A 26,050-nucleotide genomic window follows, 5' to 3' on the forward strand; every position below is an offset into this window, starting at 1 on the left:
CTTATGCAAGACCTCTAGAACACAGCATTTATCTTCTCTATCTTTTATCTTAACTATTTTTCTCATCCCCTGGCACTGTCCCCTCAGGACCATGCCACTGAAAGAGGAACTGAGGTTCCTGCTCTCTCTCTGTCTCTCTGTCTCTGTCTCTGTCTCTGTCTCTGTCTCTCTCTGTGTGTGTGTGTGTGTGTGTGTGTGTGTGTGTGTGTGTGTGTTTCTTGTTTGTGGTCCATGATGTGAATTCTTAGCTTGCTGCTCCAGCCACCAATCCTTGCTGTTTGATCCCTCTGAAACTATTGGTTTGGAATGGCAGCAGGTAGTAAACAGAATAAGTACTGTCTCTGTTAGGGTTTTACTGTTGTGAAGAAACAACATGGCAAAGGCAATTCTTACAAAAGAAAGCATTTAGTTGGTGTTGGCTTATAGTGTCAGAGGTTTAGTCCAATATCATCATAGCAAGAAACATGGCGGCATCTAGGCAGACAGTGCTGGAACAAAATCTGAGAGTTCTACATCTTGATCCAAAGGCAGCCAGAAGAAGACTATCTTCTAAGGTAGCCAGGAGGAGTCTCTCTTCCAGGCAGGGTGGAGCTTCAGCATAGGACTTCAAAGCCCACACCCAGTGACTCACTTTCTCTAACAAGGCCACACCTACTCCAACAAGGCCACACTTAATCGTGCCACTTCCTATGGGCCAAGCATATTCAAACCACCACAGCCACTTTCCCCCAAATATTCACTTGCCAACTTCTGAAGCTGTGAACTTGTACTGCGTGACAAGGAGGCTGCAGATTAAAGTAGTAAACAGAACTGAAGTTGCAGGACATCTGACCTTAAATCAAAAGGTATTCTGAATTATTAGGGCCATTCCAGTGCAAATGTAAGATCCTTGACTGGAGAAGGAAAAGCAGAACGGAAGCAGAGGTGGCCCTGTTAGCGAACCTTGAGAGGGGAATGTTTTCCATCTACTTTTTCCTGTTCTCATGCATGTTGGTCAAAGACGAATTCCTCTTTTTGTAAGAGGCAGCCTCAAATATGGTAGAAGTTGGGCGTTGAGCTAGTAAGGAACCACAAGACCCCCAGAATGCATGCAGCCCTTAGAAACTGGAGAAAACAAGAAATCGAAAAGTCCCTGATAGTTTAGAAAAGAACACAGTCCTGCCACCACTTTGAAGTTGGCTTAGGGTTCTAAAAATCTTAGTTTTGGGGTAGTGCTTTATCGAGGCATTAGGAAAACACCAGAACAAACGGCTTTTTTGAAATCTGATTTTTCTTCCCTATCTTTAGAAATGGCAGAAGCTCCACCCGTTTATTCAGGTCAAAAGCAGGTGCTTTCTTTATTCCTTCTTCTCCAGACACACCCCTCTGTAACAACATCAGGTTCTGTAGATTCTCACTCCTAAGTCATCCACTGTGTCCTTCGCTAACTCACATCATCTGTATCAATACCTTCGAGAAGAGTGAGCAGCAGTCACCCACCAGTCACTCTCCACTGAACAGCAAAAGTGAGTTTTCTGCCTTGAAGATTTCACGTTTAGATCTTCCTCCTTGAAACACATCTATGACTTGCCTTGTCACTCAGTCAGAGCTTCCTTACATGGTTTTAGATCCTTCACTGTTTAACTGTCTTCAATCATGTATCATACATTTGTTTTTAAGGTCCTGGAAAGCATTCCCTAGAGTGCTGGTGATGGCTTCTGGGTCTCCAAAGCTACAATTTGGGTGTAATTAGCGCTTCATTTTCATCTACCCTTAAGACCCATATTACTCCCTTCATCTTGTACCAGGACCACTAAAGAGTTGGCGCCCTGACGTCAGGATCTTGGGCTTTCACCCTAATAGTCCTCACAGTAATTATTGTTTATTCTCCACGAGGCAGGTTCTACTGAACTTTTCACCGTGCTATTTCTATCCTAGGGTGCAGCATAGGGTAGGTGCTTAGTAAATGTCCATATGCTAATACATGACCACCTGAGCAGGACATTAATATGCTTGAAATCTCTACAGTGTTTCCTAGTAGCCGTTTTTGGGGAAGTCTGTATCACATGCTCCTCAAGATATAATCATTTTGTCCCTGTTACCAATTTTCACATTCTTGATATATTTTCTCTTTCTCTCTCTCTCCCTCCCTCCCTCCCCCTTCCTCCCTTCCTCCCTCCCCCTTCCTCCCTCCCTCCCCCTCCCTCCCTCCTTCTCTCTCTCTCTCTCTCTCTCTCTTTCTTTCTTTCTTTCCTTTTCTTTTTTAAATATGTGATAAACTATAAGAGAAAGAGAGAAAGGTTCCTCCTTTTCTTTTCTTTTTATAATTGTTTTTGCATTCCTTATATTATTTACAAATTATTTAGTAATTACTTTTTGAGCCATTTCAATGTGCCAATCATTAAATCCTGAGAACATTAGGAAGTGAATAAAATAAAGCAAATTTGTTTTTAGTGAAATTGCATTTTAGCATGTTCATAATCAGAAAGTAAACAAAAATCACATTATTAGGCAGTACAGCAACCCTCCTTTACTTGACATTTGACATTTTACAATTTTACATTTTATGTAGCCTAAGTCAACTATAGTTCAAAACTGTTAAATTAAAATTTCTAGAAACAACTGCCAAATTTGAAATAACTGTAATATATTGCTATACTTACACTATCACTAATGGCTTACTGTGTCTAATTTACATACTAATATTTTTGTAGACTCTTATGTATAGGAAATGCAGAGAAGTATCTGGGGTTGGATACTCCGCAATTTCGGACTTACATTGGGGTCCTCCTTATGAGGGATTATTACTGTAGTTTCACAATCAGAAAGTAGTGCATATCTACAGGTGTGTTACTTAGAGGAACTTCGAAAATACTCGAGCAGGAAACAAAAGCAGTCCCGGAGGTGATGGGTTTCTTGTTACCCCGAAGCATACAAGAACAGAAAACATATTTTCTGCCTTTGAACAGGAGATAGCTAGTCCAACAACTACCTCAAACTCTCTGAGCCTGCATCCTGTCAAAAGAGGGTAACTAGGCACAGCTCATAGGTTTGTTATAAGAAAGAGTGCTTTGCAAGAACCCAACACAAGCAGAGAACAACCACCCAGACACACAATTTAAGGCAGACTTCGCTCTGAAGTTCCAACTGGGAAAGCCCACCCTATGAACCGCCCCCTGAACATAACTCTACTTCTGATTGGTTAGTTCCCTGTCCGTCTTGAGTTTCCCAAGAGCGTAACCCAATCGCGTCAGGCTCCGCGTGACACAGGCTCCTGGGTCTTCCGGTACAGCGCTTGCGTCGCGGCAGGCGGAAGTGGCGCCGCTTGTTTGAAATTGGCAGAGTAGGCTCCGGCCGGACCCGAGCCGCTGGGGGTGCCATGTCCACCCCTCCGCTGGCGCCCACGGGCATGGCGTCCGGACCCTTCGGCGGCCCGCAGGCGCAGCAGGCCGCGCGCGAGGTCAACACGGCCACGCTGTGCCGCATCGGGCAGGAGACCGTGCAAGACATCGTGTACCGCACCATGGAGATCTTCCAGCTGCTCAGGAACATGCAGGTGGGCGCCTAGGTGCAGAGCTGGTGAAAGCGGACCTCCGCGGACGACCTCAGGGTGGCCGTGTCGCCTCTACACCCTTAGCATGTGCCTGCCCTTGCCCTGAGATAACGTAGGTGTGGAGGTCACACCTCCTTACTACCCAAGACCTGGAAGACTCAGGGTAGCCATCCTGGTTCCCAGCATGTGTCTGTCCCACGCCCTGGAAAACCCTCAGGCATGGACACACCTCCTTACACCCAAAGTCCCCAGCATCTAAGCCCTTCTCAGGGATACCTAAGGTGGACACTCCGTTATACCTAATGTCCCCAGCATGAGGCTTCCTCCTGACGTGGGAGATTCCAGACATGGTCTCTCTTACCCCGAGAAGTGTCACAAGCATATAACTGTCCCCCTTCCCCAGAGAGTCATCAGGTGAGAGATCCCCTTTACCACCAGCCCCAAAGTAACCCCACTATGTGCCTGCCCCCAAACATCTTGGGCTTAGTTGGTGGTATTGAAGTCAAATGGATCACACCATACTTGGATTTTAAAATTACTTTAAAAATTTTAGAGCAAACTTTCTCCGAAGAATTCAGACAATAGTTCACCCCCTTTGTAGACTTAAGTAGACTACAGTAAGCTGTGCTGGTGTAAAGTTTTGACATATTTAGGACTATCCTTGTGACCTCATTATAGTCTCAATAGTGCAAACAGCCACTATCCGAGAAGTTTCCTTGCACCCCTGTGACGTTTGCTTCCATCCCCAGGAAGCCAATGTTAGTGTTTCTCAGTTGTATGTGATAAGAATCACGTAGCATGTGAGCTCTGTTGGTCTAGATTCTTTTAACGTATACATATATTATTTTCTCTCTTACCATTTTGTTGAGTGAATATGTGGTGGCCTTTGCGTTTGTTGGTTTATGGGGCCATGTTTGGGGTTTTTCTACTTTGGAGCCCTTATATAATGCTGCTCTTACAAATAATGACCAAAAAAATGTTTTTAATGGGTTTTTGTGTGGGAGTGTGCCTGAGTTGGTTTGAGAGTGGAATTACTGAGTCGTGTATGTATGTGTGTGTGTGTATATATGTGTGTGTGTGTGTGTGTGTGTGTGTGTGTATATATATATATATGCGTGTATATATATGCATTTGTATGCACACATAATCTTTAATGTGTCTGATCGGTTTGAATCTCCATCAGGAAGCAGTCTCTGAGAGTCCTTGTTTTCCCCTCTTTATCGTCAGTTGTCACTGTTGTGTCTTTGTACTTTGCCGGATACTTAAGTCTGGCTCTCACTTCCTTTTCTTCAAAAGTCCTTTGAGGAGCAGACGGTTTATAATTTTGAGAGCATCTCTTACTTGTTGATTTGTTCACCCATAGTTCTTGCTTTTGGCATCAAACTTAAAATTTAAAAAGCAGTGGATGTTTCCTGTGGACGTTTTGCTCTTTGAATCTTTCCTTGTGTTTATAACCTGTGTAAATTCTGAAGGGACAATTATGGCCATCAGTTCGGGTCTAAGTTCATCTTTTGGCTCCAGATTGTTCTGGTACAGTTTGTTAGTCGTCCTTAGAGCTTGCTTATCCTAACCCTACAAGATGCAGAAAGCACCTTTGTTCCACTCATGAGGAGTCTGTGGTCAGAGAGGTAAACTCACTGCCCTGAAGCTACTCAGCGTAGTAAAATCGATGCCATGTCCCGAGACTGTTAACAGCTTTTACTTCTGTGGGCGCCCTCAGTAGTATTTTATGACTTTTGTTTGTGTTATTTAAGAAAAGATGGTTGAGGGGTTGGGGATTTAGCTCAGTGGTAGAGCGCTTGGCAAGCACAAGGCCCTGGGTTCGGTCCCCAGCTCCGGAAAAAAAAAAAAAAAGAAAGAAAAAGAAAAAGAAAAAAATGGTTGAGATTTTTGTCTCTGATACTCTATCAGTAACTCAGTGCGAAGTGTTACACAAAGATAGTATCATGATAAGTGGACTCAAAAAAGAAGTTTAAAATCTTTGGCACTTTCAAGTAAATAGATTCGTAACAGAACGACTGGAGTGTGGATCATAAGATGTCTCCCAATTCAGTGGGCACTGTTGTTTCTTATATTGAGCCTGCCCTGTGCCAGCATCTGGATTAGAATGTGTAGAAGCAGGTTTGGTCACAGGTTGCTAAACATCTGCCAATTACTCTTCTTGGCCAGATGCATAATTGTAAAAACAATTTCAGGAGGTTTTTTTTTTTTTTTTTTTTTTTTTTTAATTCCTATTTTACAGTTAAGGAAACTGAGGATCAAAGAGAGACTAAGCAGACCACCCACCGTCACAGATGACTCTATTGGTTTTTTTTTTTTTTTTTTTTTTTTTTTTTTTTTTTGGGATTTTTTTTTTTTTCGGAGTTGGGGACCGAACCCAGGGCCTTGCGCTTCCTAGGCAAGCGCTCTACCACTGAGCTAAATCCCCAACCTCACAGATGACTCTAATAACCTGTTGTTGCATCGTTTACATTGTTGTTGGGCCATCTCTATCAGTAACAGAGACAGAATTCAACTCCATCACCTGCACAGAAAGAGACTTTCTGAAAGTTCCAGCCCATGACCATAACCGGATCTAACTGGTTTGTACGGGCTACTGCAGTTACCTGTCTGCCTTTCAGTTTGTGCCCAAACTCGTTTGCAACTCTTTGGAAGACATTACAATGGCCCTAAAAAACCAACAGAGTGGCCTTTGAGTTCCAAAAAGTCAGAAGCGATGATACAGACAGATGTTCTTAACTGTGAACAACATGAGTGTTCATTTAACCATAGGTGGCTTACCAAATCTCCATTATCCATGATTCTTATGGATATTTAAGTGGATATTTTAAGAAAAAGAATGCAGCTTGCACTTAGCTTTTATTTGTACAGAGCTTTCCTTACAGCACACTGTTATCATGTTTCTCCTTTATTTTTATTAATTGTACTCTGTCACAGTCTGTATACACAGGCGCAAACCCCATGAACAGGGACATCATGCTACAGTTCCTGGCATCCTCTGGGCCAGTGAGGATCTTAGCCAGCTCCCAGCAGGAGGGAGTACCCCATGCTCTTTAAAATACCCAGATTTCAAGTCATCTGCATTAGTCCATGAAAATGCATAATTACACACTAGCAGTTACTTCTAAGCATTTCTTTGAGAAAAGTGATTCTTTGTGTATTAGCTGCCCTTTAACTGCTCAAGATTTTGAACAGAAAGACATTTGCAAACATTTTGCAAGAAAAGTATTGGAGGTGTTAAGAAGTATCTCCCCAAATATCCCTAAATACCAGATTAATATCCCTGTGGAACATGTGGCCCATACATATACAGCCACCAACTAGTTAAGATGGATGAAGCAAAGAAGTGCAGGCCAACAGGAACCGGATGTAGATCTCTCCTGAGAGACACAGCCAGAATACAGCAAATACAGAGGCGAATGCCAGCAGCAAACCACTGAACTGAGAACAGGACCCCCATTGAAGGATTCAGAGAAAGGACTGGAAGAGCTTGAAGGGGCTCGAGACCCCATATGTACAACAATGCCAAGCAACCAGAGCTTCCAGGGACTAAGCCACTACCTAAAGACTATACATGGACTGACCCTGGACTCTGACCTCATAGGTAGCAATGAATATCCTAGTAAGATCACCAGTGTAAGGGGAAGCCCTGGGTCCTGCTAAGACTGAACCCCCAGTGAACTAGACTGTTGGGGGGAGGGCGGCAATGGGGGGAGGATGGGGAGAGGAACACCCATATAGAAGGGGAGGGGAGGGATTAGGGGGATGTTGGCCTGGAAACCAGGAAAGGGAATAGCAATCGAAATGTAAATAAGAAATACCCAACTTAATAAAGATGGAGAAAAAAAAGATTCCCTGTGGAAAACGGCATTGCCTTGACTCTGTTATCCTTTTAATCTTTTATTTCATCATTTGACTACATAATATATTCGTAATTTAGAAATAACAACAAACTGCAGAGCATTTTCCTTTCTATTCCCTGTCTGCTAGGACCTAATCTCCCTCTGTCAGCGATGCTTGTTAAAGATTCTTGCCGCCCTTTGTAGTTCTCTTCCAAATTCCCTTTGCATATTTAATCAAATCTGGGTATATTTGTCTCATCCCTCCTTTTTGTACAGATAACAGTATAGTGTGCACACTGTTTTGTACTCTGTCTTTTTCATTTGATAGACTTTGGAATTTATTCATATGTATATAGAAAGTCCTTCCTTCCTTCCCTCCCTTCGTCCCTCACTCCCCCCTTCCTTCCTTCCTTCCTTCCTTCCTTCCTTCCTTCCTTCCTTCCTTCCTTCCAACATCTTGGTAATATTCCTGCAAAGAAGTACTATAGTCAGAATCTTAATGCTGCTTTAAAGTTCTCACTCTTATGCTGGAACAAATGATAATGTCTCACACAAAGGAGCAACTGTACCTGGTGAGGAGGATTTAGAAGTAGCTACCTTCAACTAAGCAGACTCACAGGGGCCCACAGAGTCTGAAGCAGCAACCACAGGTCTGACTAGATCCTCTGCATACATGCTGTGGTTATTAAGCTTAGGATGTTTGTAAGTCTCCTAACAATGGGCGTGGGGCTGTCTCCCACTCTTTCCTGCTCTTGCGACCCCTTTCCTCCTACTGGACTGCCTTGTCCAGGCTTGACGTGAGGGTTTGTGCCTGGTCTTATTGTAACTCGTTAGGCCATGTGGATGTGTTGTATGAGAGAAGAATAAAGAAAAAACAGAGAATAAGGAACGCTCGCCCCTCTGCTGGTCCAGTTACAGTTTCTTACAGATGTATCTGCCTGGGGCAGTTGCTTTCCCCACAGCTTGTGTCTTTGTCGCTCTGATGCCTTATTCTCAGATACTTTCCCAGTTTCTCTGACATGTTCATGTTTCCACTTCAGAAGAGGGGTTCTTTGTTTACGTTTCCACATACATCTTAGGTCCAGAAAGACGAGAAAAGCCTGTTAGTGATGTTATCAGCTCTTCAGCCGAGAAAACCTTACACTGTCACAGTGACCAAGAACATGGAGTGTCCTTGTCTTGTTTTATAGTTAAAATTTTTATTTTTATCTTTTCTAAGTTTATTTCTAGATTTCTTTTTCTATTCTCGACCTCAGTGAGAATTCCTCCAATATCTGCCCATCAATCATGATGCTGACTTTATAACAAAAATATGTTTTTCATATAAGGGGAATTTTACTATAAGAATAGATGATGAATTTAGTTGAATGCCTTTTTAGTATCTGGGAGTGTGATATATTTATGAGGCTTAATCCATATTCATGAGGGAGATGGTTATTGATGAGCTTTCCAGCTGAGCAGCTACTCCACAGCATGCAGCAAGGGCTGGTGGGTGATATTACCATACATTCTGTAGAGTGTGGAGGCCTCATCACTCATGTTCGCTGCCACTCTTGCGTCCAGAGCAATTCTTGACACACGCAAGGTGAGTGGTAAGCTGATGTTGTATAAAAACCAATATCCAAACTTACTACGTGGGCAGATTTCAGGTGGGTAATTCCTTGCATTTCAACGGGACTGCTTTTCTTCATAATAAGACTCATCAATCTTTTTGTACCTGACACAGGCTTCTGGTGAACACATAAGCACAGACCTAGGGGTGAAATGCTCATTAGAATTATTCAGACTGTACACCAGACCTCCTGTGCTAAATATGCTACAAAGAGGAGTTCCGGTTATTCTAAGTAGAGCATGTGGGCAAAGTGGCAAGCCCAGTAAGACGTACAGATTCGGGAGCCTGGTAACGTAATCGCCATACTCCTTCTCATTCAGACAGGAAAGCAGGGTCCTGTAACTGCTCCTCTGCAGTTCACTTCTGCAAAAGGACTTCTTAGAGGAAGTCCTACACTGTATGGGAGCATGAACCCTTCCAATACCATGTTATTTTAAAATGCTGTGAACAGAAGAGCCCTTGGTATTGTATCACACTTCACTGAGGCATTGAAAGTATATCAATGCTGAGGATTCCTAAAACTAGACATAATTCACAAATTTCAGAAGCTCCATCTACTGAGATGAGAAGCTATACATTTACAAAAGCAACCGTGGGAATGAGAAAGAAGTCATTCAAGCTATTCAAATTCCATTTGTATGTGACTTTGTAATTATTTCAATGAATACTTCTGGCTTCTTTGGGAAAATTATGTCATTAATTAATTAGCTTCGCTAGTTATGTCCCTGGCCGTTGTACCTGGGGCCTTGTGTATGTGGGGCAAATGCTTTACCAGAGCTGGGTCACCTGCCTGCCTTTCACTTCTTGTTGTGAAACATGATCTCATAAATTTTCCCAAGCGGACCTTGAATTCACTTTATGTAGCAGGCTGGCCCTGAACATGTGATTCTTCTGAGAGAGGTTACAGACATATGCTACCAGGCCTGGCTGACTTCTGAGTTAAGAAAGTTTGATGACTCAGAATAGATATGATCATAGTAGTTATTTGTAATGATTTATTTAAAATATTCTAGTATATGTTGATTTGCACCCCTATCTTCTGTTAATGAACTTTGGTGGTTTATGTTTTAGTTTGTACTTTGTACATCTTACTCTCCTTATTATCACAGTTAGGATATTTTGAAAATGTTTTTGGAAATATAAGAGCATATTGTTTTATTTATGCAAAACAAAACCCTATGCTTTTAGGCACATGGATATAATATATGTATATGTATATAATATTTATAGTTCCTGAGTGAGTTCGGCAGCTTTCTGCTTTTATGTGATAGTAGTATTAAAATTGTAAATTTATTGGCATTAGTGGACAGAGGCATTTCAGCTGTGACCAGTCTTTTCACAAAACCTTTTCTAAGGCCCTTTTATTGCATTGAAACATTGAGCTATGTTGCTGATAAATTGATGTAGATTATTGTTAAAACTTCAATATTTGTGTTGTTTTCTTTTGCCTGCCAAGCTGCCAAATGGCGTCACTTACCATACTGGAACTTACCAAGACCGGTTAACAAAGCTACAGGACCATCTTCGGCAACTTTCTATTCTCTTCAGGAAGCTACGACTGGTCTATGACAAGTGTAATGAGAACTGTGGTGGAATGGACCCCATCCCTGTGGAGGTAAGTTTCTATGGCAGGAGCATGCATGTAAGAGGTGAAGTATGGTCCACACATCTCCTTTAGCAATATTACTCAGTTTTAATATTCTCAGTTTTATTTCGGGGAAGAAATATAGATGTGTATTTTTTTCATTAGTGATTTTTGTAGCATTTGTTTTCTAGGTTTATAGTGATATTTTTGTGTTTGCATATGTTTTTTTGTGATTTTAATGACAGTGATTTTTTTTCATCATTCTTAGAAGAAATACTTAATTGTTATCGGCAACTTTTTAACTGTTGCTGAGACAAGTTGTATTTGAGTAGAATCTTATTGAAAGGTAACAGCTAAAAGTCAGGACAGTTGACTAAAGATGAAACAGGGAGGAATGAGCCGAAGTCAGCAGTTGGAGATCAGTCTTTGAGGAAATATATATTATTAGTGAGAGGAAAGCAGTGACTGGGAGAGGGGATGGGGTAAGGGTTGAGACATGTCTTCTGCAAGAGACCAGAACATGTATATGCTATGGATCCCCAGGTGGGGCAGTTACTGGATGGGCTTCCTTTCAGTCTCTGCTCCACACTTTGTCCCCTTTTAGACAGGAGCCATTCTGTCCTGAAAATTTGGAGATGAGTGAGTGACCCTATCCCGCAACCAGTAGCCATGCCTATCCACTGGATATGGTCTCTATGGGTTCTCCTTCCCCTTTTTGGGCATTTCAGCTAATCTCATCCATGTTGGGTCCTGGGAGCCTGTTGCTTTCCTGGCATCTGGAACTTGCTAGTGGCTACCCCCCGTTCCCTATTCCCCAATGATATACACCTTTGTTCAAATTCCTGACCCTCTGTATATCATCTCTGTCTCCTCCCATACCTGATCCTGTCCCCCTCCTCTTCTCCCCTCCCCCTCTTCTCTTCCTCCCAAGTCCCTCCCTCCCTCTACCTCCCCTGAGTATTTTGTTCCCCCTTCTAAGAAGGACTGATGCATCCACATTTTGGTCTTCCTTCTTCTTGAGCTTCATGTGGTCTGTGAATTTTATCTTGGGTATTCCAAGCTTTTGGGCTAATATCCACTTATTAGTGAGTGCATACCATGTGTGTTCTTTTGTGATTGGGTTACCTCACACAGGATGATATTTTTCTAGTTCTATCCATTTGCCTAAGAATTTCATGAAGTCATTGTTTTTTAACAGCTGAATAGTACTCCATTGTGTAGATGTACCACATTTTCTTTATTCATTCCTCTGTTGAAGGACATCTGTGTTCTTTCCAGCTTCTGACTATTATAAATAAGGCTGCTATGAACATAGTGGAACATGTGTCCTTGTTATATGTTGGAGCATCTTTTGGGTATAGCTGGATCTGGTAGTACTATGTCCAATTTTCTGAGGAACCTCCAGACTGACTTCCAGAGTGGTTGTACCAGCTTGCATTCCCAAAAATGGAGGAGTGTTCTTCTTTCTCCACATCCTCACCAGCATCTATTGTCACCTGAGTTTTGATCTTAGCCATTCTGACTGGTGAGAGGTAGAATCTCAGGGTTGTTTCGATTTGCATTTTCCTGATGACTAAAGATGTTGAACATTTCTTTAGGTGCTTCTTGGCCATTTGATATTCCTCATTTGAGAATTCTCTGTTTAGTTCTATACCCCATTTTTTTAAATAGGGTTACTTGGTTCTCTGGTGTCTAACTTCTTGAGTTCTTTGTGTATACTGGATATTAGCACTCTATTGGATATAGGATTGTTAAAGACCTTTTCCTAATCTGTTGTCCTATTCACAATGTTCTTTGCCTTACAGAAGCTCTGCAATGTTATGAGGTTCCATTTGTCGATTGTTGATCTTAGAGCATAAGCCACTGGTGCTCTGTTCAGGAAATTTTCTCCAGTGCCCATGTGCTCGAGGCTCTTCCCCCCTTTCTCTTCTATTAGTTTGTGTATCTGGTTTTATGTGGAGGTCCTTGCTCCACTTGTACTTGAGCTTTGTACAGGGCAATAAGAATGGATTGATTTGCGTTCTTCTACATGCTGACCTCCAGTTAAACCAGAACTATTTGTTGAAAATGCTTTCTTTTTTCCACTAGATGGTTTTAGCTCCTTTGTGAAAGATCAAGTGACCATAGGTTTGTGGGTTCATTTCTGGGTCTTCAATTCCATTCCACTGGCCTGTCTGTCTGTCTCTGTGACAATACCATACAGTTTTTTTATCATTATTGCTCTGTAATACATCTTGAGATCAGGTATGGTGATTCTCCCAGAAGTTCTTTTATTGTTGGGAACAGTTTTCACTATTCTGGGCTTTTGGTTATTCCAAATGAATTTGCAAATTGCTCTTTCTCTCTCTGTGAAGAATTGAGTTGGAATTTTGATGGCGATTGCATTGAATCTATAGATTTTTTTTGTTTTTTTTTTTTTGTTTGTTTGTTTTTTTAGCAAGATGACCATTTGTACTATATTAATCCTGCCAATCCATGAGCGTGGGAGATTTTTCTATCTTCTGAGATCTTCTTTGATTTTTGTTTTTCTTCAGAGACTTGAAGTTCTTGTCATACAGATCTTTTACTTGCTTGGTTAGAGTCACATCAAGGTATTTTATATTATTTATGGCTATTCTGAAGGGTGTCATTTCCCTAATTTCTTCCTCAGCCTGTTTATCCTTTGAGTAAAGGAAGGCTACTGATTTGTTTGAGTTAATTTTATACCCAGCCACTTTGCTGAAGATGCTTATCAGATTTAGTAGTTCTCTGGTGGAATTTTTGGGGTCACTTAAGTATACTATCATATCATCTACAAATAGTGATATTTTGACTTCTTCCTTTCCAATTTGTATCCCTTTGACCTCTGTTTGCTATCTGATTGCTCTCGCTGGGATTTTGAGTACTATATTGAATAAGTAGGGTAGTGGGCAGCCTTGTCTAGTCCCTGATTTTAGTGGGATTGCTTCAAGTTTCTCTCCATTTAGTTTGATATTGGCTACTGTTTGTATATATGCTTAAGCCGAAGTCTGTTTCATAGAATACACTGAAATGAAACACTTTTAAAGCTGTGGTTTCAGGTCTTTGCCTGAAAATAATCTATTTTTAAAAGTTAAAAACATGTAAAAAATGGATTCTAAGGAGATACAAACTCTGCAGTAGTTTAATTCAGATATTTGGCTCCCACTTTATACTACTCCCTGTCACTTCCAGCAACTGATTCCATATGTGGATGAAGACGGCTCAAAGAATGATGACCGGGCTGGTCCACCTCGTTTTGCTAGTGAAGAGAGACGAGAAATTGCAGAAGTAAATAAGGTATATTTTAGTTCTGTATATTTTATATTTAGGAGTTCTTGATAAAAATTACTAGGAAGCATAGCATAACTGTAAGACACAGTTTGAGTTTTGGAATTGCCTGGCACTGTTTGTGTGGCAGAGTCACCCTCTTGAGAGTAAGAAGAAGTGCAAGGTTAGCAGGACTGCTGTGTGAAGTCAGGAAGGTCATGGATTTCACTCAGCAAAGCCCTCACAGAGCCCATGGGGCACTCATTCACAGCCCGTTCACCTCCCCAAGCTGAACTCTAGCCGTCTTCGTGACAGCAAATGATGCAAAACTTATAGCAGGACACAGGGCTGCATCAGCCTGTGACTAAATTACAGGTGTTACGACAGCATCATCCTAACTCCACCCCAAATGAAAAACATTTATTAAACTTCAGATAGTTCTCAAGAAACACAAGTCAGAGAGAGCTGGGGGTTCATTCTGTGATGAAGATGTGCCCTCACCCACCAGGCTACCGAATAAACTAGCACCCTTCATTCTACTTAATAGAATGTACCAGCATGTTAACAATCTGCCATAGCAAAAAAGAGCCTTCTGAGCTGTATAAAGGTAATCAATTCATGTCCATAATATAGGCTCTCACTTGCCTTGGAAAGTATTTCTTCCCAGCTGACTACAAGGCATTTGAAACAGTCCAGTGCTTATGCTGACTCAGTGCTTCAAACAAGAACACAGGTTTGCCTTTTTAGGTTTGATAAGTAGCTGTATATAAGTAGAGTATAAAAATTTTCCTGTTTAAAATGTCATATAATATCTACCAGTTTGTTTAATACTATTGTAGAAGTTATAACCATTTCAAAAAGGTAACAAACAAATCCTCAAAAACAGGAGCTATTTACAGGCCTGTTAAAATGTTCAGAAAAACTTACCTGATAAACAAGTGGAGTCTATAGAAAGTCCTGTGAGAGAAAAGATTGATAGCCTGAAACCATGCAGGTATAGCGCTAGAAGCCATTGTACTCTGTTTCAAGCTCTCGTCACAGATGCAGCAAGACTTAAATGGATAGCAATTGTAACAGTGACTGGTCTTGTTAAAATATATAAAGTCATGTTCAAACAATTAAAGAGAAGGTTAAAGCTCTTTGGAGAGCGATAAATATTATAAAATACCAATCTTAATTACTCTATAATTTTGTGCAGAATAATCTAAATTCTAATAAGACTTAACTTAAAAGTGTGCAAAGAAAATGGGAGGCCTTTAGTATAATACTAGGTGAAAATGAAGTAAAACCAAAATGAGATTTTCTTCTGAGAACATACAAAAATATACTTCAAAATCCTATAAATAAGATTAATAATGCAGGATTGCTTGCTTCAAAAATTAAAATTAATGTGAAATATTTTATAAAGGTATAAATAAGCATGTAGTTCTGGCATAGGAATAAACAGATTGGTAAAATAATACCCAGAAAAACAGCTTTTCTGATGAATATGAGAATCTAATCTGACAGGAAAGAGTTTATGTGTAAAATTAATCTTTAGAAATAGAAAATTGGGGGAATTAAATAACTGTTACACTACTGTATAGGAAAATAAATTTCAGTGTCAAGAATTATGTTTAAAGAAATTGGAAAAATAATAAGGAAGAATGTACTCAAAAATCTAGGAGAAGGAAAAACAGGAGATAGATTTAAACATTGTAACTTAAAAATGTATTTTTGAGAATTTCATATAGTGTATTGTTATCATTTTCTTTTTCTGTACCCCCAAATCTTCCCAGACCTCCTCTCCAACCCTCTTTACTTCATACTCTTACTCTTTCTTTAAAAACAAGAGAAAAGTCACTGAAAATGTCGGGTCTGATTGCGTTGCCAGCTCAACACTCACATGCCCTACAGTGCGATCGATAAACTCAGTGTCCACCCATTAGAGAAAATTAGTTTCCTTCTCCTAGAGGATGTCATTTGCAAATACATTCTTGGCCAGGGCTGGACTTTGTGCCCACTTCCCGTCCTTTGTGCTGGGCTTTGTCTTCCGAGAGCATTTATAGGTCTTATCCATGCTGTCATAGTCTCTGTGAGTTCATGTGTGCACCCGCCCTGGTATGTCTGGAAAAAGCTGTTTCCTTACAGTGCACTAATGCTGGCTCTTAGAATGTGTCTGCCACTTTCTCACTTAGGTCTCTGAGACTTGAGAAGAGTGTGATACAGACACTCATTTTAGGACAAAGTAATCCAGAGTCTCACTCTACACATCGTCCAGCTGTAAGGCTCTGTATTAATTGCCATCTGCTATTCGGATGAAGGAAGAGCTTGCACTGTCTGGTTATAGCAACACATCATTAAGAGTTTTATCATTGTGTTCATTAAGCAGAATAATGCTAGTAGGTTTTCTCCTGGGCCCATGATCTGTCTAGTCTCAGATTCTGGGCCTCATTAGTAATATTGGGTATAGGCTCTGTCTTATGGAGCAGGCCTACATCCAGTCGGACGCTGGCTGCTTACTCCCCTAGCATTCATGTCGGTGTTACAGCAGTGAGCATTCTTTTTTTTTTTTTTTTTTCTTTTTTTCAGAGCTGGGGACCGAACCCAGGGCCTTGCGCTCGCTAGGCAAGCGCTCTACCGCTGAGCTAAATCCCCAACCCCAGCAGTGAGCATTCTTGTAGGCAGGTCACTAGTATAGTTCATAGAACCTGACAACGTTTTATTAAAGGTGAATGATGATTAAAAAGACCATTTCCAACAAAAGTAGACGTAATTAGTCACCATTATGACAGAAAACTCATAGCAAGAAATTGCTTGGATTGAGGAAGGGCCTGAGAAATGGAATTTAGGTCTGGAAACTATGTTCATGCATCAAGAATTGTTAGGCTAGAGATGTATGTAGGTGAGAGGTAGGGCACTTGCCTACCAAGCACAAAAAGAGGGAAGGAAGGAAGGAAGGAAGGAAGGAAGGAAGGAAGGAAGGAAGGAAGGAAGGACAAGCAAGCTCTTATCTTATTTCTGATCACTTCTCTCTGTGTGGGTTTATAACTGTTTTTTTTTTTTTCTGTGAAAAAGAAGAAAAGATGCATACTTTTACAACAGAATTTCCCAGTGACAAGTTTTTTACAGTTCAGGTATAGGTGGATATACAGATTCCCAAAAGTTTGTTTATTTTACAGTAAAAGCCAATGTTTCATGTTTGTTTTCTGGTTTATATTGAGTGATTTAACTCAGATTCTATGTACTGCACTTACATTATTGAATTGCAGGTTCTTACAAAGAGGAAACAATTTAGATATTTTAAATTCCCTAGTTAAGATCAAACTATTGTGTGGAAGTTAATTTTTAAAAAGGAATGTGGGGTTGGGAAGGGAATGTGTATCTTCTCTTAACAGGCTAGAGACACCACCCATCTAATGACCTTCGCCTTCTCTGTATTTCTTAGGAGTTCTTTGTCCTGCATATTTTTTCTCTTTTGTGTGCATATATAGCCAGAGATCATGGGTATCTTACTCTATCACCGGCCACTTTCTTTTTTGGTTAATTGGTTGATTGGTTGGTTGATTGGTTGGTTGGTTGGTTGGTTGATTGGTTGGTTGATTGGTTGGTTGGTTGGTTGGTTGGATGGATGGATGCTTTTTCAAGACAGTGTTTCTTCAATGTAGCTCTGGTTGTCCTGGAACTCTCTTTGTTGACCAGTCTGGCCTTGAACTTAGAGTTCTTCGTGCTTCCCAAATACTAGGATTAAAGGCCTGTGCTACTGTACATGGCTTCTACCTTATTCTTTTGAGGCAGGGCCACCTGAACCTACAGTTTAGTATTTTGGCTAGAACAATTGTTCAGCAAGCCCATGGGATCCACACCTTCATGCTAGGTTTAGAGACGTACATGGACAGTCCTGACTTCTATGTGGGTGCTTGGGATCCAAGTACAGATCTTCATGCTCATACAGCAAGCGCTTTACCCGCTATGTAATATCCCCAGCCCCTGACCTAAGAGCATTAGAGAATGTGCTGACTCGAGCAAAAATAAAAGGGGACTAAGGCTTGATTCCCTTAAATTTCAAACCAGAAGGTGACAATAAAATTCCTTGCTAAAAAGCAAGTCGATTGGAAGGATCTCCAGTCAGAGGACAATTTGGGGGTATGGGTTCTCTCCACCATGTGGGCCAGGAATCCAGTTCAGGTCCTTAGACCGTATCTTTAACACACAAGACAATGACAGGTACTTTCCTGAACTATAGCAGTTTGTAACACTAGAACATGCAAAATATTTCTTACCTGTTATGATAGTATGAAACACGAAAGTGAGTTCTGTAAAATAATAGCCATGTCTGATTTTAATGCAGGAAGGCAGCATTAAACAGTAACAACAGCGAAAGCGAAAGACAGGGTTTGAAATGGTTGCCTGTGATTTTTAGTTTTCTGTTTCTGAGGTTTTTAAATTTCTCTCTTGCATGTATTTTTAACTTTTCCTTTTAATATTTGAATATCTGTGCACCTACTGTATGCCACGTGCTGCTGATTGCCCAAAGTCCTGCCATGTAGTAACCCAGTGTTTGCTCTGCCCTCCTGTGCATAGCAGATGTGTGGATGGGAAACTAAGATTGTAAGGGAAGCAGCAGGACTTTCCACACCCCTGGCATGGTTAGGGGAATATTGAAAGAAAGAATATTGTGCCATATTTTAGTACATTGGCATTTAAATTAAAAAGTGCTTCATAGATCTGTATTATCAGTAACAACATCTTAAAAATAGATCCAGAACGTCACTATGCCATGTGGCCTTCATTCTAAATAAACAAAATAGTAGTCTTCAACTTCAGGTTTATTCTGACTGCACACTTTCAGAGTCTGAGTTTGAGTGAGTCTGGTTGCTATGGCATCTGCACCAGTCCCAGCATCCTGCTAGGAAGCTTTGGGCCCTGCACTTGGGCCTCAGGATTTGATAGAAATCATCAGTAAGGGAAATGGCCTAGTTTATATGGCCTTGTAATAGTCAGATTTTATTTTCTTTTTATTTTATTATTTATTACAGTTTTATTTTAATATTTCACTCTTTGCATCTTGTTTTTTGAGATCCTTAAGCCCTGTTTCCAAAGCAAAGGAGGAATTCTTATTTGAGACTATCTGTTTTGGGAACATCAGAATTTTCATTTTGCTTAAAAGTGCTCTGTTGATGGGAAATGAAATTGAAAGAGGTTCGGGATAGTATCAAAGGATTGACATGTAATCGACTCCAAGCATTTGGAAATTAAAGCATTTTTTTATCAAGTGCTACAGTCTTTATATGAATATTAAATTACATGCTATGACTTAGCATAAACATACTTTGTAAGAATCCACACTGCTTACATGCTCACCTGTTAATGGAACAAATTATGCACAGCTGATGGATTTTGAAAATAGCAGCTGTCAGCCTCTGTTAAAATCAATCAGTGGCAAGGCTGTATATATTAAATCTTATATCATGTCATGAAAATGTATTTACAATCTAACCACTAATAAGCATAACCGTCAGTTTCACTGGTGACAGTCTCGTGGCATGTTTTGACTCCAGATATTTTACTTGTGTGCTACTTTTTTAATTAAAACTTGGTCATTTTTTAGTAAAACTATCCAAATACTTTGTGTTCCACTTAATAAAAGAAAGAAAGAATTGCCCAGCTTCTAGTGCTGGTTGGGAAATATCCCCCATTCTTTGGTACACCTTCTTTCTAGGAGTTAGTGTGACCAGCTTATCAAAACTCACTTACAAATGAGTATTGTTGAAAGCAGGCTTAGTGGGAGGTTTCATGTTTGCCATGGAGGTGGCATGGTTGGTGCCATGGAGGGAGCCCTCTACAAATGCTTTTTGGATACTGGTTATAATAAATTCTGTTTTTAACTACCCAAGAGCATGACTTCATTTATTCTAGTTGCCCCTTAGTTTTTATTGACAGTGTGAAGTCTGGACTTCATTATCAATCAGTCTTAGATGGTTCTCAGCTGTTTCTGAAGTTCAGGTCCATGCTCCTGCCCCTGTGAGCATCATATGTGCGGGCAGCCCTGCATCTCGTTTTCATTGTATGAAGACTAACCCTTTCCTTTTCCATCAGCCCAGCCAACTTCTTTCACTCTTTGCTCAACACCAGCTTTTGGAGAGCCCAGGCAAATAGTTTTGTTTGCTGACCTTTTCTGTGAGAGCCACCTTATTGGGTATAGTCTGGCTGTGTCTTCCTCATACTTGATGCTAAGGTTCTGAACCTCTCAAAGTGCTCACGTTCAAGATAATGTTATGACTTATTAGTTCAAATTATTATTATCATTATTGTTATTGTTATTACTATTATTATTTTGAGGAAGGGTCCCATAATATAATGCTGGCTGGTGTTGAACTCGGTGTGCAACAAGGCTGACCTCAGACTTGGAGCAGTCACCCTGCTTCACCATCCCATGTGGGGAATGCAGGTGTGAGCTACTATGGCCCATTTCAAAATTAGATTTTTTTAAATGTCAACTCCTATTCCTGTTTATCTTTTATTCTCAATAGCTCTTTCTTACATAACTCCTGAAAAGTTGGAATTGAAAGGAAAACCATGGTAGCCAAAGTATTTCACAGCTAGAAGTGATGGTTCAGTGATGTACCATACACTTTAGTGTCTATGAAGAGCAGCCACCTTGGAAGCATTGTGAAGCCATGTGTTCACTTTCGGACTCAAACTCTGCACTTTTCAGTCACAAGTCTGTGAAGCTGACTATCACTTTATATGTGGCTATACTTTACGTGTGGCCGTCAGGACCTTAAGGCTCTAGCCCATTCATATGTGAGACACTGAGGGAACAGTTTAGTGTGGTATCAGGCTACAGGTTACAGACCTAAAGCCTTCAACTGAGGTTGCCAGCCTACCAACCTAACACATGCTTAGTGTCCATCCAGGTGATGGGTCCCTGTCTTAGTCTCCATGGTAGGAAGACATCCTCCTCTGTCCCAGAATGCAGTTGATTTTATTAAATACTATACAATATCAGTCTCCTGACTGACTACTGCATAGTCACGGTGAGATGGGCCATCTGAACACCTGGTCTAAGACACTTGATATATATCAATCCTCCTCCCCAAAAGTCCTTTGAAGTCCTCAGAGAATCAAGGCCTGTATGCTGTGCAGTCAGATGTTTCACTGAGACTTGTGCTATCCTAATTTCAAACATTAATTAATCAGTATTACTATCATTAAAGTGTTTGTAATTGCTTCTGATTCCTAGTGAAAGTGTTTAATGTCCCCTTTAGTGACCTCCTTTCTGTTTGTGACTTCTAAATCTAGATACAAGTAATAAAAGTAGTTCTCTTAATCTCCACTTGCTTTTTAATGAAGTAACAAGTCTTTAGACCTCTTCCTAGTGTACATATAATAGTTTGCCTGAAATTAAATAGAGGCAATTAAATAGAGTACTTTAAAAATAATCTAATTAAAATATTGTATCTTTCAATTTAATGTTTCCCAAGTGTTACTGGATAATTATTATTATAATAATTGGCAAGGACGATAACCAGAATCTCTGTTTGTATCACATGTTACCTAAGCTGATATTCATCACATAGAACTTGAAGAAAGGATTTCTAAGATACCTGTGAACTGTACACTAGTGGCGCCCAGTAATAGAGAGGCAGGAGCTGTCCAGATCCATAGATCGGAGTTCTCAACTGGAAGCAGGGCTATCTGGAAGGCGCATAATAAATAAACACAGACTACTTTTTGGGTACAAACTGACAGAAAGTTTTTCAAGGCTTAAAGTTATTCTCTCTGTCTTCTTTCTTACTCATTCGCAGCTTGAGGCTGCATATACTCTGTATTTTCTTGTGCGTTGTGCCTTTCTCCTGTGAGCTTTTTCTTTTCTCGAACTCTCACACTCCTACACAACTCTGTGCATTCCCCTTTCACTCATGCACACACTCTTCACACACACCTCACACACAACACACATTCTTCATACACACTTCACACTCTGTTTATGTACTCTTCACATGTTCTTTTCATGTTCTCTCACCTTTTTCTTGTCATTGTGTGATCATTGCCAAATCAAATTTAAAAGAATAACCACATCCCACAAATAATTAAGAGTTACAATGTTCCCCAAAGTTTTAAGCTTTTCCTAGTCTCAGGTCTATAGCCAAAATAATAATTGTAAACTTATCATTATTTAAATTTTAACCTCTGACTTATTATACTTCAGAGCTCAAAGCTCCTAGGTCAGCTACTTGCATTTTCCTGTGAAGCTCTAATGATAAATGACATGGGCAAAGCTGCCAGGCAGTGGCCAGAAAGAACCAAGTTAACCCTTAACTCAGTGGTTCTGCTAGCTTCTGCTTCTGCACACTGCACACGACTCTCCTCAGAGTCCCAGTGTTTTGACTTAGTTTTCCTAGTATAAGATTTTATGTATTCTGTACTTGCTTATCCAGGAACCACTCTCAAATGTGTACAAAACTTATTTCCTAACTTCAATAACTTTTTTCCTTTCTTGGGGTTCCAATGTTGGCTCTATTTTATTTTCTAATAATTTTTCAAACTTTCTTTACAAGTGAAGCATTAATCTTGAACCACCATTGTATAGTTATTATATTGTTTCCAAGATGAGACCATACAACATATACTTGGGCCATTAGGACTCTACTGTGCTGTTCTCTATGTTTCAGTTTTTAATTGTTTGAATCATTACATCAAGGAGCATCTAGTTTCACAGAATTCACCAGAGCAGGAGAAAAAAATAGAAAAATCAGATATAATAAAATAATTATACACACCAAGGCCAACTAAAAAACAGTCACACACAAATGAAATCTATACAGCGTTGTCCAGGGCTAAGGTTAGGAGAAGTGGGAACAGCTCTTTTACAAAGAGCTACCGGGGACTTCAGAGATGTCTCCATCCTGGCCTACTGCTGGCAGTCCCTATCATAGCATGCTATCCTCAACAAGAGGACAAGGAGCATGTGGGAAGTGTGCATAAATCTTACTGCAGGGAGCCTTCCTTGTCACTAGGCCACTTTCCTCTCCTCTCTAGAGTTAGGAGTAGGCTCACCTTAGGACAGGAACTACCCTACATTTCTGGAAGACTGGTTTTTGTTTGTTTGTTTGTTTGTTTGTTTGTTTGTTTATGTTGACAGCTTACATTCTGTGCCTATCATGAACATGTATCAAATGCTTAATTTGATGTCAGGCAACTGTAATATTTTAGGCAAATGAAAGCATTTGGTTCTGCCATGAACTCTTATGAATAGACTCCGTGATGACCTTCATACTTCCAGTGTGAGGTGAAACAATTTGGCCAGTGCCCTCCATTTATAATCGGGAAAAGGCTGAGCCTCTTTACCAATAGCCACCCATAGTGTCTAGAGTTAACCATTGTGTTCCACTGTCCTTGCAGCATCTAAACAATAGGTTTGTCACAACTAAATGTGTCACTATCAGGCTGCATGTCTGCCTCACTACCGGAGTGCAGGCAAGCCACACAGTCTGATGGGGGTCCCAGCCCTTGCTCTTCCAAGCGAGAAACAGCGAGATCTGCGATGGATGCTGTGGTTCTCAGTCCCCTGTGTACCCAGATCAAGGTCCCCCTGGGGACCTCAGGAGTTGAGAATGGAGGCCACAGGCCTGCTCTTCCCCTATGCACCAGGCAGGAAGGGGATGGCAGAGCCCAGGATGGGGTAGAACCTGGTCTGGTTCTGAGTGAGTGCCAAGAGTACTAAGGGTCTGAAAGAGGGAAGGACTTCTCTGGGAAATGTAGGTGCAGCTCTTTCAGACGAAGGCCTCGCCCTGCAGCGATGCAGAAGTCCTTGATGAAGGATATGGTCCTTGCCTGTCCAAACCATTTGATTTTATGGAGGATGTGACTGCATACATCTTACTCAGGGTGAACCAGAGATTAAATACATTTTTCAGGAAGAACTACCCAGGAAGGGAAGCTCATAAGCTAAACACTCGGGGCCTATCTACGTACATCAGCATGAAGAACTCCAGGTTTTTATTCTATGTGACTGGTTGTCATGGTCCTCTCAGTGGAGTGTCATGGTTACATGTTCCAGGACAAGTAGAGCTTGGCAGAGAGCTCGCTCCATGCCTACCATTCTCAATTCTGAGATTCCCTGGGGTTTTGACCCTGCTTCACCCTTCCCAGTTCTTCTGCCTGGTGGGATGATCATTTACCCCCACATGTCACATATTTTATGAAGGGATGGGGGCAGGTGGCAGAGCCTCTGTGGATTTGAGTTAGAATCAGGGTATCTGTCAGAGACTGAGGTCAGAGCAGGGCACAAACTGTCATGCTTTAATGAGAATGGTTCCCATTGGCTCATGAATGTCAGTACTTGGACCCTAGTTGGTAAAACTGTTTGGTCAGTTGGCCTTTTGGAAGAGTGGTGACACTAAGGATGGGCTTTGCAGTTTCAAAAGACTCACGCCACTTCTGGTGTCTCTCTGTCTCTCTTCCTTCTCTCCTTCCCCCTTTCCCTTTCTCTCTACCTACTAGTGTCTGTTTCAAGAAGTAAGCAGTCAGTTACAGCTACAGCAACTTGTCTGCCTCCCTGCTGCCATGCTTCCACCATGATAGCTAGTGTCTAACTCCCTGGAGCTGTTAGCCCCATGTAAACTATACGTTGCCTTGATCATGGTGTCTTATCACAGCAATAGAGCAGTAACTAAGACGGAGACCTTCTGTTTTACAGGGTATGTGGGTTACTTTTGTCTGCAGCATTAGGGCCCTAACCTGCTACACTCCAGTCTTCTAACTTCATGGTTTATGTATTTCATATCACATTGTTGGTAAATCCTTTTGTTTTCACAGAAACTCAAACAGAAGAATCAACAGCTGAAGCAGATTATGGATCAATTACGGAATCTCATCTGGGACATAAATGCCATGTTGGCAATGAGGAACTAAACTGATATTTAAATCTCCTGCTCATGTGATACGATTGTCTCCCCCCTCCCTTGAGTATTCCTCCCTTTGAAAAACAGTATTTATGTCTTTATTTTAACAGCTAGCACTAAAGTTTTTCTTTTCACTTTAAAGTATTTACTAGCTTTTTTTTTTTTAATGCTGTGGGTTTTATGAAAGATTATTATAATACCTTTGATAGGGTGTGAGCTTTGGTTAATCTTCATAAATTGAATGAATTAAAAAATACAAATAAAAATTTATACATAACTACCTTACTTGTTTCAGTTACCCTTTTCAAAGGCTGGTAAAGTATAAATATTTTAGCATATTAAAAATACCAATGTTTTTCTCTGAAAGAAATATTTAAAATAAAAAATATATCAGCTCATTTTTTAAATTCAGTTTTACTTTCAAACCAGTTAAAATAAGAAAATAGTTTGTTATTCTAAAATTACTTTTATTATGTTCTTAAAGTGTTTTTCTGAATTGAAATGAGAGAGACGATTTGAAGATACAAATTGGTTGCAGATACATTCTTAGCTGCACCCTGTCTTGGTCCCAGTAGCAGGGACCTTGACATCAGACATCCCGATCCCAAGGATGTTTGGAAGCAGTGCATTTTTAAGAATTCTAATCTAGACTATTCTTTTGGACAGAGGTTCTCAACCTTCCTGATGCTGTGACTTCTTAATACAGTTCCTCATATTGTGCGACGCCCTACTATAAAATTATTTTCATTGATATGCATAACTGTCATTTTGCTGCTGTTATGAATTGTAATGCAGATATCTAATATGCAAATCGTCCTAAAAGGGCTGTTCAACCCAAAGGGAGCTCAACACACAGGTTAACAACAGTTGCTTTAGGACAAGTACTTTTTCAGTAGGTCTGTCTGGTACGCTTTGTAGCCCGAGTCACAGCCCCTACCCAGCCTGACGTGACTGAAAATTCTGCGGTTTGGCTCTTGCTTATGGATTAAGTTTCTCTAAAGGCTTACATAAGAATCTGACCAGCTTCCTCTGGGAAAGAGAGCAGGGATCGTCTGGTCAGAGTTCAGAGACCTTTCATTGTCCCCACTTTTGCACCTTCTGAATGTTCTAGCCTGTGCAGATATTACCTGATCAAACCTGTACATTTCATGCTGAGCTATGCAGATTGGCAGCGGTAACAGGTGGCAGAGTCCAGGAAGTTTCCTTTTGCTGATGCAGTTCTGAGCAAGACCACTGTTGGTGAGAAACATAGGGAGAGCTCTGCATAGCTGCAACAGGGCAAAAGCAACTGTATGAGCCTGGACACAGCAGAAGGTAGTGCAA

General features: G+C 40.7%; 1 protein-coding gene across 2 annotated transcripts; it reads left to right on the forward strand.

Annotated features, from left to right (window-relative positions):
* The first annotated feature begins 3,276 nt into the window (after nucleotides 1-3,276).
* Med30 (mediator complex subunit 30) lies at nucleotides 3,277-25,007 on the forward strand. Of its 2 annotated transcripts, NM_001399687.1 has the most exons (4): nucleotides 3,277-3,535; nucleotides 10,443-10,601; nucleotides 13,764-13,868; nucleotides 24,642-25,007. In NM_001399687.1, exons 1-4 carry the CDS (start codon nucleotides 3,359-3,361, stop codon nucleotides 24,735-24,737), a joined length of 537 nt encoding a protein of 178 aa, NP_001386616.1. In that variant the 5' UTR covers nucleotides 3,277-3,358; the 3' UTR covers nucleotides 24,738-25,007. The 2 variants fall into 2 exon arrangements, with proteins under 2 accessions (NP_001386616.1, NP_001124011.1); NM_001130539.2 differs by lacking the exon at nucleotides 13,764-13,868.
* The last annotated feature ends 1,043 nt before the right edge of the window (nucleotides 25,008-26,050 follow it).

The sequence above is a fragment of the Rattus norvegicus genome, chromosome 7 (genome assembly GCF_021556685.1).
Source record: "Rattus norvegicus strain SHRSP/BbbUtx chromosome 7, alternate assembly SHRSP_T2T, whole genome shotgun sequence".
Taxonomy (NCBI): Eukaryota; Metazoa; Chordata; class Mammalia; order Rodentia; family Muridae; genus Rattus; species Rattus norvegicus.